Genomic DNA, 12,413 nt, shown 5'->3' on the forward strand with positions numbered 1-12,413 from the left:
TGAAAGTAAAGAGGAAGAAGAGACAGGGATATATCCATAAAACAGCCTTGGGGTAGGAGGAGTAAAGCAAGAAAGACTCAGAGTAGAAAGATGTCTCCCCCTTCCCCTCCTGGGCCAAAAGTATGCAACTACCCCAACATTTTTGCTCTTGGTGACAATATTTGCTTCCCTATATGAAGCTTTCACTTTCATAGGATGAGGGATGGGAAATAGAGATGAGAGAGGCCAATCCTACACCTGCCCCTTCCCCCAACACAGGACTCCCGGGACCTGTGGACATAACTCTTGGGACTCAAACCATGTTTAGTCTCTGTACTGAGGATGACAAAAGTGCCACCAGGGCCTTGGCGAACAGGGCTCTTGAAGAATGAGGACAAATCAGGGTGTCTTCTCTTCCTCCACATTCTGGTTGTACTTCCAGAATTCCAAAACCCCATCTGTGTCTTCCTTCTGCCTTCCCCACAACCACCAGGCCTCTTGTCTCACCAGGGACATGGGACACTTCTCCAGCTCCTCTTCGTTCTTGATCTGAACGTCAGAGATGGAGATGTACTTGTGCTGGGGAGAAAGGGAGAAATTATCACATGGGGAGGGAGACAAAAATGATTTACCATGATGGTGGAGAGCAAAGTGATGCCCACTCTCTAGGGTGTGCTACATAGGAAAAGTACAGAGCATCCACTTGTCCTAGAGCCATGGTAGTAGAGGGTTTGGGCACTCTTAATACACTGTTTGCAACCAGGACTGGCACAGGGCCAAGGTGTTCGGCTATGTGTGGCCCCAAGCAATGGCTAACCACAACCTGGCCTTACGTGGATGATACGATTATTGATTTAGAGTTGGAAAGTTCCTGTCAAAGGTCATCAAATCCAATCTATTCTACAGATGTGGAAACTGAGGCCTTATAAGTAACTTGCCCCAGGATGCCCAGATTGTAATTACCTGGTAACCCAGATATTCCTGACTTCAACTCCAACTCACTACTGTTTGCTGAATTGAACTGACTTAAAGAGATGGAGACAGAAAGGAAGGAACGAAAGGAGAAGAAAAGAAGGAGAGGGGAAAGGAAAAAGAAGGGAAAAAAGGAAAATTTTCATCCTGTTGGATTGTTCTCAAAAGGACAATGTTACTAGATCCCAGAGAGAGCCCTGATCTCATCTGCTTGGGCGAGTGGTCAGAGTGAGATATTGGAATTCTGGGACATCTCTGATGAACAAGTGGACTTCCCTACCCTGGTACACTAAGCATGGTTACCTGCTTCAAGGTCTTCACACTTTCATGGATGGGCCTTGGCAATCCCACCAAGGTGTCTGTGTCCCTACAAGAGGCAAAAAGGCCCAAGACACCCAGATTAAAGACCTTGCCCAGAATGACAAGAAAAATCCAGCTTCCTGCCCAGTTCCCTTCCCACGAGCCCCATGCCCTTCCTTCCTTCCCTCATCATCTCAGGCACCTCCATAGCTTCCAAAGACCCTGCTGTGGCCAAAGGAAACAGGACATTGAGGGGATGGGTCAATGTTAGAGGTGTTTGGGGGGAGGGGAAGAAGACACACTTAGGATCTGGCTAGAAATGTCAACTCTACGTCATCATTCCCATTTGAAAAAGGTCCCTATGACTCAGGTCCTTTGTACTGGAGCCTCAGAAGCAAGAAGGATCCCCTAGTCTAATAGGGGGACCCATCTTTGGAATTACAGTGGTACGGGTAGGAAACCTGATCTGTTTGCCAAGTGGAATCTGGCAGCACCAGGGATCATGAGGGTTGGGACACTGGACAGAGAAACACTGGATTTGGAATCAGAGGAATGGGGTCCAAGTCCCAGCTCTGACACTCAGTAGAGATGTGACCATGGACTAGTAATAATAAGATTTATCTGGCACTTGCTACATGCCGGGCACTGTGCTAAGCACTTCATAAAAGTTGTCTCATTCGGTCCTCACAACAACCTTATGAGGTGGGCGCTGTTATTCATCTCATTTTACATAAGAGGAAACTGAGGCAAGCAGAGGTTAAATGACTTCCGCAAAGCCACACGGCTAGTGTCTTGGGTTGGATTTGAACTCAGATCTTCCTGACCAGAGACCCAGCTCTCTATCTATCTAGTGTGCCACCTGGATGCCTAGCTAAGTAGCTTAAGTTTCCAAAGGAATGCCAGCTCCCTAAGAGGAGGGACAATGTTATTTTTATCTTACACAGTGACTGGGCACATAGTAGGCTCTTATAAATGCTTCTTGTATTGCACCAGTTTCCTCCTCTGTAAAATGGGAATAAGGACGTTTGTACCCTCCTAGGATTATCATTTGCAAGGCTGAAGAAGCTATGTTCAGGGGCAGTTAGGTGGCGCAGTGAGTAGAGCACCGACCCTAGAGTCAGGAGGACCTGAGTTCAAATCTAGCCTCAGACACTTGACACACTTGCTAGCTGTGTGACCTTGGGCAAGTCACTTAACCCCAATTGCCCTGCCTTCCTGCCTCCAAAAAAAAAAAAAAGAAGAAGCTATGTCCATAGCCCTTCCCTCCCTCTTCCAGATCTGGGGATCCAGAAGTATGTAACTTTGAATATAATGTTGGATATATATTGCAGTGTTGCATATAACAGCATATAGATTCTTTCCATATGTTGGAAATTCCATTTTGCTGAATTTTTATTCCCTTTTTAAAAAAAATTCTTTTTATAAGAGACGGCTCTCTAGGAGGAGGGAGGGGAGGGTGGTGTACCAATGAAAGACATCAACAAAAGTCTCTTTTAAAAAGGCTATATAGACTTCAATTATTATGATCATAGGATGATGCAGCTGGAAGATGGGGACAGGAAGGCCCCTCTAGAGAGGCTGTGGGGTTTGTCCAGAGTCATAATTAGTCAGTGACAGAGCTTCCAGAATTCAGTCAAGCACACAGAACTTCACCCTGAGATATTACTATGAAAGGAACTTCTTAAGTGATGCTCCTCTGCTCTGAAAAGGAAGGCGAGAGGAGAGGTAAGATATGGGAAGGAGGTCTCCAAGTTCAGCCTGTTCAGTCCTCAGTACGGTTCAGAGGAACAGAGTTGTGAAGGCCTGGGTTCAAGGCCTAGCTCTGCCACTGACTAGCTGGCTGACCTCAACCAGGCACCCAAACTTCCCTGGGCTTCAGTTTCTCTCCTTGTAAAATGAGAAGGGGCAGACAGGACTTCTGACATCCCATGAGCTCATGACTGTCAGGCAGCACTTTCTAATTTCTTTTGTTCCTTATGTCAAGAACTCACCACACACTCTCACATACCCCATCATCCCTCTCCATCTGTCCTCCCACCTCCAGACTGCAAAGCCACTTACTGCCCCAGGGTGAAGCCGATGAATTTGTTCCTGCTAATCTCCAAGAAGTGCTCAATGTCCTTCTGTCTGAGGGGACAGCAAAGAAATCAGACAAGGAGATAGATAGAAAAGTCAGTCAGCCAGTTAACAAGCATTTATTAACTTACTATGTACCAGGCACATTGGAAAAAAAAAAACATTGCAAAAGAAAGACTTTAAGGGCCTACATGCCTAGGTTCTGAGATGTGGGGAAAGGAGGGATTAGGGGGTGAGGGTGCAGGCTGGAGAAGAGAAAAGGGGGCAGCTAAGTGGCCAGAAGGTCCTTAGAACCCAGAATTTCTGGCTCTCCATCGAGCTTGTTTTGTTGGAATTTTTCCCATTTCTGACCAAACATACCCAACCTTTGGAGTTCAGGGCAGTCTTTCTGGAAAAGTCCCCTACTCGGCCAATAAGCATTTATTAAGTGCTTGATGTGTGCAAGTTAGACTTTAAGGGCCAAGGTCCTCAGGCCCCGAAATGTGGGGAAGAGAGTGGGAGTAGAGAAGAGAGGAAGAGGCCAGCAACAGCACCACAAAACTTAGAACCCAGAATTCCCATCTCCCAGTCAAGTTCGCTTTGTCTCAGAGTAATCCCTCCAATAAAGATGCATCTCATATGTCTTCTATTATTTTGCTGTGGGAACTTTTCCCATTTCTGTGGGAGTGGATAGAGTGCTAGGCCTAGAGTCAGGAAGACCTGAATTCAAATCTAGCCTCAGACACTTTGTAGCTATGTGACCCTGGGTAAATCACTTCACCTTTGTCTGCCTCAGTTTCCCCAACTGTAAAATGGAGATAATTATAGTACCGTACCTCCACCTCGTGGGGTTGTTGTAAGGATCAAATAAGAGAATATTTATAAAATGTTTAGCAGAGAGCCTGGCACACAGGTGCTATATAAATGCTTATTCCCTTCCCTTCCCCTTCCTGGCCAAACATACCTGACCTTGGGGGCCCATGGCAAACCCTTGGGGAAAGTCACACGCTCTGTGGTGGGGGTCTGGGAGGGTCGAGGTGGGACCAGGGGTCCACGCTCCAGCAGGTCAAGCTCTCCATCCAGGGTGTTCTCCCCTTCTCCTGCCTCTTCCTCCTCCTCAGGGGGAGGCTCCTCATTCTTGAAGAGATCCCTCTCGTTGTAGATGTCCAGGCTGTCCTGCTTTGTGAGCAGCTGCTGGGCCAAGGCAGAGGTAAATGGGGGTCACAAAGAACAGCCCTTATCACACAATTGTTCCCTTCCCTGCTGCAAGAGGTGGGGAGGGGGGGAAGGACTAGGTCCATGCCAGCTCTTCCAGAGCACCTCTTCTTTTCCAAATACCCAATTTCCCATTCCCTACTCCCTTGGCTCTGTCCAAATACAGGAAACTCCCAATTGGTTACACTAATAGAAGAGGGGCAAATGGCATAGACACAAGCCCTTTCTACCCACCCCATGGCAGTGGAGGGTCCAAAAGTCATTTCTAGTTAGCTCCGACAATGCCCTGCATTGCTATTTTTTGAGGGATTCTGGGAAGGGAAGCAATGTATGTGGGGTAAAAGACATTCCTTCCTAATGTGAGCATTGAGATTCTTATCCATTCTAGCCAGTTAGTTGAGTTGGTTTCAGTCTGGTGCGAAGGAACTTTGAGTTACACATGGCCTCATCTACAATCCTTTTGTACCCTTAACCCTGGGCCAGCAATCTATGCTCCTAGTTGCAGGGATAACAAACAAGGTGAGCAGATGCCTCACTCTAAAACCCTTCCCCAGTCCTTGGAGGAAAGAGAGGAGAGAACCCTCCAAGCAAATAAATTGTAATAGCATCATTTTTAGTCATAAAGGACAGTACCTACCACGGAAGGAATGCTGTGTCTTGGAGCATCCACTCCCCCCACAAGATACATACACCCTTCTGTTATTTTATGGATAAATGTTGGAGCTTTCTCCATTCCTGGCCAAATGTAGCTTGGCCAAATGAGACGAACTCACAAAGCAGAGGGAGCCCAGGTTAGCAGAGGTAAGAGTAGGGGGCACCACTCCAGGAGCTCCAGGGCCTGGGGATAGAAGCCCTTAAAACTGTCTTTCCTGGTTTGCTTTGCAAATCCCTATGTAGTCCCTGTGGGGTCTGCAGAAGTTCAGGGCAAGAGCCCAAGGAAGGTCTGTGTTCAGCTAGAGTCCAGCTGGACATCCCTTGTGGGGCCTGGAGGAGATGGCCCCAATCCCTGGGACTTCTACCGAGGAAGCCAGGCTGGATCAAGGATGATCATGCTATCCTCTCCTCCTTCTCTGCTGAAGATGGGGATTTGGTTTCAGGTGGCATTTCCAGGTTTGGTCTTTGTTCATCTGTGCAAAGATAGCATCACTCAGGAGACAGCCACTCACCTTCCGCCCCCGGCGGCCTCGCTGTTTAGAAGACTGTGGTGCCATCTGTGACTCCCCCAGGTCCAAGGTATAGGAGGGGGGTGAGGCAGCCCTCATGGTGCGGACCACCTGGATGCTGTCCTCTGACAGTGGGGGCAAGCCAAATTCTGCCCTCTTCTGTATCTTCAAGGCCTGTAGGATCTCAAAACCACCCAGGGTAAACTGAAGGGGAGAGAGAAAGAGAGAAGGGCAATGAATCAAAGAGAGGCAATCTTCAACCTCTTTAGTCAACAACCCAACAGGAACTAGAAAGAAGAGAAAGGGGCATATTGCCAGGGTATTAACTGTGATTCTAAGAACTTGGGGTTTAAGATGCTAATTAATAATAGCTTTAAAAATTATATTTATAACTGTTTTATTAAAAGATCAGCATTGAACATCAATATGGCTAATGAAACTTACTTGGTAATTACATTTAAATTAATCACGTATATTTATGTGGCTATGACTCCTTGGACAAGTCCCTTAAACTCCCTGAGTTCAGTTTCCTTACTTGTAAAGTAAGGGTGATAATAATGTTTGCCCTGTTTCTTTCAACCTGATGTGAGAAAAATGCTTTGTAAAACTAAAAGCATCATAGAAATGTTAGTTTCTAATTATCTCTACCATAGCACTTTACGTGCGTTAACTAATTCCACCCTAACGATTTTTGCTGTTGAGTCATTTCAGTCATGTCTGACTCTTGGTGACCCCATTTGGGGTTTTCTTGGCAAATACACTGGAGTAGTTTGCCATTTCTTTCTCCAGGTCATTCTATAGATGAAGAAACTGAGGCAAACTGGGTCAGGTGATTTACTCAGGATCACACAACTAGGAAGTATCTGAGGTCAGATTTGAACTCAGGAAGGTGAGTCTTCCTGAGTCCAGACCCAGCTCTCTATTCACTTTATCAACTAGCTGTTCCATCCTAACACTGGTCCTGTGAAATAGGCGGTACAAAAATGATCTCATTTTATAGGCGAGGTGACTGTGTCCAAGATCACATGGTTAAGTGAGGGAGGCATGATAAATAGCTATTTTACTGTCTCAGAGCTTGTAACAACTTCAGGGGAAAGACACATACTCAGGCCAAGATGGGGGCTCCTGGGGCATCACTAGAAAAGCTATCTGATAAAAGCCTCGTTCTTCCCTTCAAGGATCAGAATTCAGGCCTCCTAAACCAAGCCAGAAAGGCTCTTCATGGGATCATGGAGGATGGGTCTCCCTGACTGATAGGAATAACCATTGGGAAATCTGCACCCCCACGTGGCCAGGTAGGGAAGGTATGCAATATCATAAGGTAGAGTAGGAATGGGAAAATTCGGGCTGAATTAATAAAAAACAATATTAATAACTGACTTTGATATAGCACCTTAAGGTTTGCCAAATGCTTTTCTACATTATCTAATTTGACTATCACAACAGTTCAAGAAAGTGGATCCTAACAATATATTATTCTTGCTTTAATAATACAATATGATCTTTTGAAGTAGGTGCTATTATCACGGGGGCAACTAGGTGGTACAATGAATAGCGCAGGGCCTGGAGTCGAGAAGACTCAACTTCTTGAGTTCAAATCTGGCCTCAGACACTTACTAGCTGTGTGATCCCAGGCAAGTCACTTAAGCCTATTTGCCTCAGTTTCATCATCTGTAAAACTGGCTGCAGAAGGAAATGGCAAACCACTCCAGTTACTATGCCAAGAAAACCCCAAATGGGGTCACAAAGAGTCATACGTGACTGAACAAGCTATTATCATTCCCATCTTAAAGATGAGAAAACTGAGGCTCAGAGAGGGTATATGTCTTACCCATGATTAGACAGTTCAGGAGTAGCAGTCTGTCTTTACTGACTCCTAGCATCTTTTCACTGTTATGGTACCTATAGCATGTTATGTATACTATTTATTTATTTTATTTATTTATAGTATTTATTTGTTATTTATACTGTATTACAGCATGCTCATTGGTGTTGCCTTATGATTGTGAGACCAGGGACCACGTGTTCTTTTCCATCCCTTCCCAATGCCTATTACATCCTTGGTGTAAGATCCAGGTCTGATCTTGAAGTCAGCAAGACCTCAGTTTGTAATCCCGTCTCTGCCCCATACTAACTATGGGACCCTGAGCAGATCCCTTAATCTCACTGACTCTCAGTTTCATCATCTGTAAAGTACGGGTGACAATAGCATCTACTTCGAAAGACTGTGTTATTATCCTTATTTTGCTGATAAGACGTCTAAGAGAGGTTTAGTCAAATAGCTATTAAATATAAGAGGCAGCATTTGAACCTAGACCTCCCCTGACTCCAAGTCTAATGCTCTTTCCCCTAGAGGAGGAGAGACTGCACAAACGATTTCATTGGTATAGAGAACTCCCAAGTCAATGAAGCAATTTTTTTTTTGCTTGACTATGTATGTTTGTTATAAGGATTTTTTCTTTTTCAATTGGGAGAGGGGATGGAAGGGAAGGAAAGTGATCTGTTAATTGAAAATAAGTTAATTTAATTTTTAAAAGACATACTGCAATTTCATAGAGGTTAGTGAATTGCTCAAGATCACATAATACGAGTCAGCAGTAAGACCAGGACTAGATCCCAGGCATGCTCAATTTTCAGGACCCCTCTGCCAATTTAAAAAAACCATCACATTCCATTCATTTCTAAACCTTCCCTTTCTCTTCTCCTCTACCTGCCTCTCCTAGCCTAAAAGGGCCAAGGTCCCAATGCATCCTGGGCCATCTCCAATCATCCTGGTGAATATCAGGCCACTGGACTCAGATCGTCCTGAAGGAGAAGGTGAGGCTGGTGACCTTGCACAGCCCTCCCTCACTCAAATCAAAGTCAACTACAAGCCATGTCATCATTTTCATGATTTCATGGTCCTCCTCTTCAAGAACAAAGAAAAACGCAACAATCCGCCTCTCCGTGATACATAAGGAAAAGATTCCCCTGACCACAACACATGAGGGTATCTCTTCCTCTACTTCTCATTCCTGAGGAAAGACAGTGTTGAGTAGCAGAAAGAACTCTGGATTGTAGAGCGAGTCAGGAAATGGACTCAGGCCTCCCCGTAACTGTCTATATTAGTGTGGGAAACCTCTGTGAACCTGTTGCCTCATCTCAAAAATGAGGAGGTTGGACTAAATTCTCTAAACAGCTGTATATTATGAGAGATCTGTCTGACCTTTACACCTTTGTTTATCCTGTGACAATTCTCTCCTTTGACCCACTGCTCCCCACCTCCCACCCAAGCTTAGGAAGTCTAGAGGAAACACAAGGGCAGTCGGGGAGTTAATAAAACTGCTCCATTATTCCTATCCGATGAGGTAGGAAGGGGATAGGGCAGGCTGGATGACTCACCAGGACCACCTTCCAGAGCAGGAGCAGGACCTTCTTCATGGGGAAGTGAGGGGCAAGGCCGCTGCAGAATTTGGTGATCATGGAGAAAAGCAGGAGAACAAATGGCTCCTCACTGTGCACTGGGAAGCCTGGTGAGAAAGAGGGTATTGAGAGGCATAGCCTTTGGGGAACCCTCACCTCCTGCAACCCTCCCTCTTTGCTAATGCACACACTCAGGAAGAAGGCTTACTACTGAAATTCATGGATAGAGTTTAGCTAAGACTCAGAATGCTGTTCACCAAGGGCGGAATGCAAATAAGTTGGGAGCAATAAAAACAACTGAAAAGCTTACATGTTTTCAGTACTTTCTCTCTAAAAAACCTTAATGAAATTTCACAGAACCAACCTCACCTGTGCCCCCATTGACTGTTTCAAAGATTTCACAGATCATAAACGATCCCCTTTACTGTCCCATTGGGTATGAAGAGCTGGGGTTACTATCACTACTTTACAGTTGAAGAAAGCAAGGCACAGAAAAGTTAAAACAACTTGCTCAAAATCAAACTGCTAGTAGGTCACAGCAAGATAGATTTAGAGTTGGAAGGAACCTCTGAGGTCACCTAGTCCAACTCATCTCACTTTACAGTTGGGGAAACTGAGGCCCAGAGAAGTTAGGGGACCAGGACAAGGTCATACAGGTAATGACAGAGGCAGGATTGGAACACCAAATTCAGCACCCTCTGCAGCAGCCAAGTCTGCTGACTGCCATGGTGAGAGGAGGCATTAGCCTCAGAGAGGTTTGTTGCCTCAGACGGTGCAGCTGCTCCCTCCATAAGCAAGGTCAATGCTATGTCCCACTTCCTGCTCCCAGAGTCACACTCCTCCTTACTCAGCTCTGTTCGGAAGGTCTCCCGGGCTGCCCTCCATCCGCTAGGGTCTGTCTCCCGTTCCAGGCGAATGTTTTCTACCATCAGGTACATGACACTGAGCAGTACCCTGTGGGGTGGAGAGGAGACAGGTTGGAAGACTGCGGCGTTGTGGCTCTCAGCCTGGTGGTTTGGGGGAATGAGAAGCAAACTGGCTGACCCAAAGGAGGTAAGTCTATGTGTCCCACAGGTGTGGGTCTGGGGGACTTTCTTCCGTATCTAATGGCTGGGGTGCTGAGTCCTCACCTAAGCAGTGGTGATTCCACCCCACAGTCAGAGGATGACCCCAGTGGCCTGAAAGGAGGAAGGGAGGGAGGGAGGGGAGTGGATGGGCAAGATAGTGGGAAAGTGGTAAGTCACCGTTGCTGAGTTCTCCTTTTGCCCAGCCTGGGGTTTCCCTCTCTGTTGACCTCATCCATCTGACTTATCACTAAGCTTTAGAACATGCACCTTTTCCCTCTCGTTCCCTGATGGCCAAAGAGCTTACCAGGCTTGCAAGGAGACTAGAACCCAAGAGTTCTGGCTCCTGAGTTCAAGAGTTCAACCCTCTCCTATTCCACTCCCAAGCTGGTAACACCCTCTAGTGTGGGACTTCAGGGGAGGCCCTGAGGACCAGACTTCCATAATCCCTGTTTACCTGAGCTCGGTGCTGTCTGCAAGGGAGATGGCTGGTTTCCGAAGGGCACTGCTACAGGCCTGACTGTTGCTGCCATGGGGAGAAAGGAGACAGTATGGGAACTCACAAGTGGCCTATTCACTGGTCATGTCTGGGATTCTCTCACACATATACACATGCACACACATAGCATAGAGAAGATGAGGAGGCTAGTTTTGAGTAAAGAAAACCCATAGCTATCAAGGGAAGATGAAATAATCAAAATCAGAATTGCAATTCATCTTTTTCTAGCACTTTCAGGCTCCAAGGCCCTTTACATATATTATCTCATTTGATCTCATTGACAGAAGAGAAAATGAATTGTGGCTCTATCCATCTTATGTCTCCCATGGTACCCAGCACAATACTGGGCTTAGATCAGAGGTTCTTTTTCTGTGTCACGGATTCCTTTGGAGGCTGGTAGTACCAATGGACTCCTCAGAATAATGATTTTAAACACAAAGAATTACAAAGAAAATCAAATGTTAGTGAAAATAAAGATGTAATTTTTTTCCTATCCAAGTTCACACACTCCACCCCTGAAATCTAACCACAGACTTTGTGGGTCTCGGGTTAAGGACTCCCACTGTAGGTCAGCCCTGGCTAAGGGCACGGTAGAACCCCGGGGGGTCAGCTAGTCTATGTTTTGGAGGGTACAGGTGGAAAAGCACCAGGGTAGTACCCTGATTCCCTCCCCACTGTGCCCAGAGCAGGGGAGCCTGGGCCTAGGAACAGCTTTCCCAGCGGTCTCTCACTCAGTCTCCATGTGCAGCAGCTCCAGAAAGGCAGTGAAAGTTCCCATTTGGTAGAGCAGAAAGCTGTTATATCGGGACCAGTGCAGGATGTCAGCCTCTGCGTCACATTCACCAAAGGTGCCTGAGGGAAAAAAAGTAGGATGTGTGAGAAATAATTCAGTGAGGACCCCTACTCTATTCCAATCAGTATCAATCAAGTTGACATGATTCGATAGGGGTGTGATTACAAGTTCTGTATATTTGGCCCCAGAGTTGTGAGCTGCAGATTCTAAGCTCACTTGCTTAATGAGAGGACACTAACTAGAGGCCCTCTACCCTTGTTTTTCCTTATCACAGTGACCAAGCCCAGGGTGGTGGAGGTGACTCAATTACATAGCAAGGCCTCCAATTTATTTTTGTGCCTCCAAACTATTCTCTCTTGTCCAACATGAGCAGATGACTATCTTGTGGCCACTTAGTCAGTGGAGATGCCCCAAGATTACCCAATCTGTGACCCTCCTAATATGTCATTTTTGGCCCCCAAGAGCAAGATCTATCAACCAATGAGATTCTGTACTTTACCATGCCTCTTTTGCATATTTGACTCTCAAATTCTATAAATACAAGGTCCTGGAAGAAGGGGGCATCTCAGATCAGGAGATCTGAGGTCCACTTCATTAGAGGCGACCACGGACCCCTTAACAAAATGGTTTCAGTCTCTTTTATTGTATGTTGGACAATTTTCATCCCCACCTTAATGGCACCCCAAGATGGGATGGTGATGCATGGACCTCAACCTCATTAAGTTAGCCCTGCAAGGGACCCAAAAACAAAGTGCACATTAGGTCGAATTTTCCCTGACGGCTGCACCAGCTCTGGGAGTTTGGACTTCCTTCCCTTCTCTGAGCCTGAGGCAAGTCTCTTCAGGATTGGTGAGTCTGCCTTGATTTAGCCTAAATTCATTTTCTTTAAGAAAGGTCCCTGATTGGGCTAAGAGGGGCTGTTTCAATTTGTAACTAATCTGTCTAAATTTATAAGCTTAGAGCACTCAGAT

The 12,413-nt window shown here is 46.0% G+C and overlaps 1 protein-coding gene across 1 annotated transcript in view; it reads right to left on the reverse strand.

Moving 5' to 3' along the window:
* Positions 1 to 12,413, reverse strand: part of STRIP2 (striatin interacting protein 2) — an 81,102-nt gene that overhangs the window by 52,371 nt on the left and 16,318 nt on the right. Inside the window, exons 5-13 of the mRNA XM_036761874.1 lie at positions 11,381 to 11,501; positions 10,608 to 10,676; positions 9,934 to 10,040; positions 9,066 to 9,193; positions 5,688 to 5,888; positions 4,271 to 4,497; positions 3,313 to 3,378; positions 1,255 to 1,318; positions 487 to 558 (exon numbers count right to left, since the gene is read on the reverse strand). Coding sequence (XP_036617769.1) covers positions 487 to 558; positions 1,255 to 1,318; positions 3,313 to 3,378; positions 4,271 to 4,497; positions 5,688 to 5,888; positions 9,066 to 9,193; positions 9,934 to 10,040; positions 10,608 to 10,676; positions 11,381 to 11,501 — 1,055 coding nt within the window. The remainder of the gene's footprint in view (positions 1 to 486; positions 559 to 1,254; positions 1,319 to 3,312; positions 3,379 to 4,270; positions 4,498 to 5,687; positions 5,889 to 9,065; positions 9,194 to 9,933; positions 10,041 to 10,607; positions 10,677 to 11,380; positions 11,502 to 12,413) is intronic.

Source organism: Trichosurus vulpecula, chromosome 5 (assembly GCF_011100635.1).
Source record: "Trichosurus vulpecula isolate mTriVul1 chromosome 5, mTriVul1.pri, whole genome shotgun sequence".
NCBI classification, from domain to species: Eukaryota; Metazoa; Chordata; class Mammalia; order Diprotodontia; family Phalangeridae; genus Trichosurus; species Trichosurus vulpecula.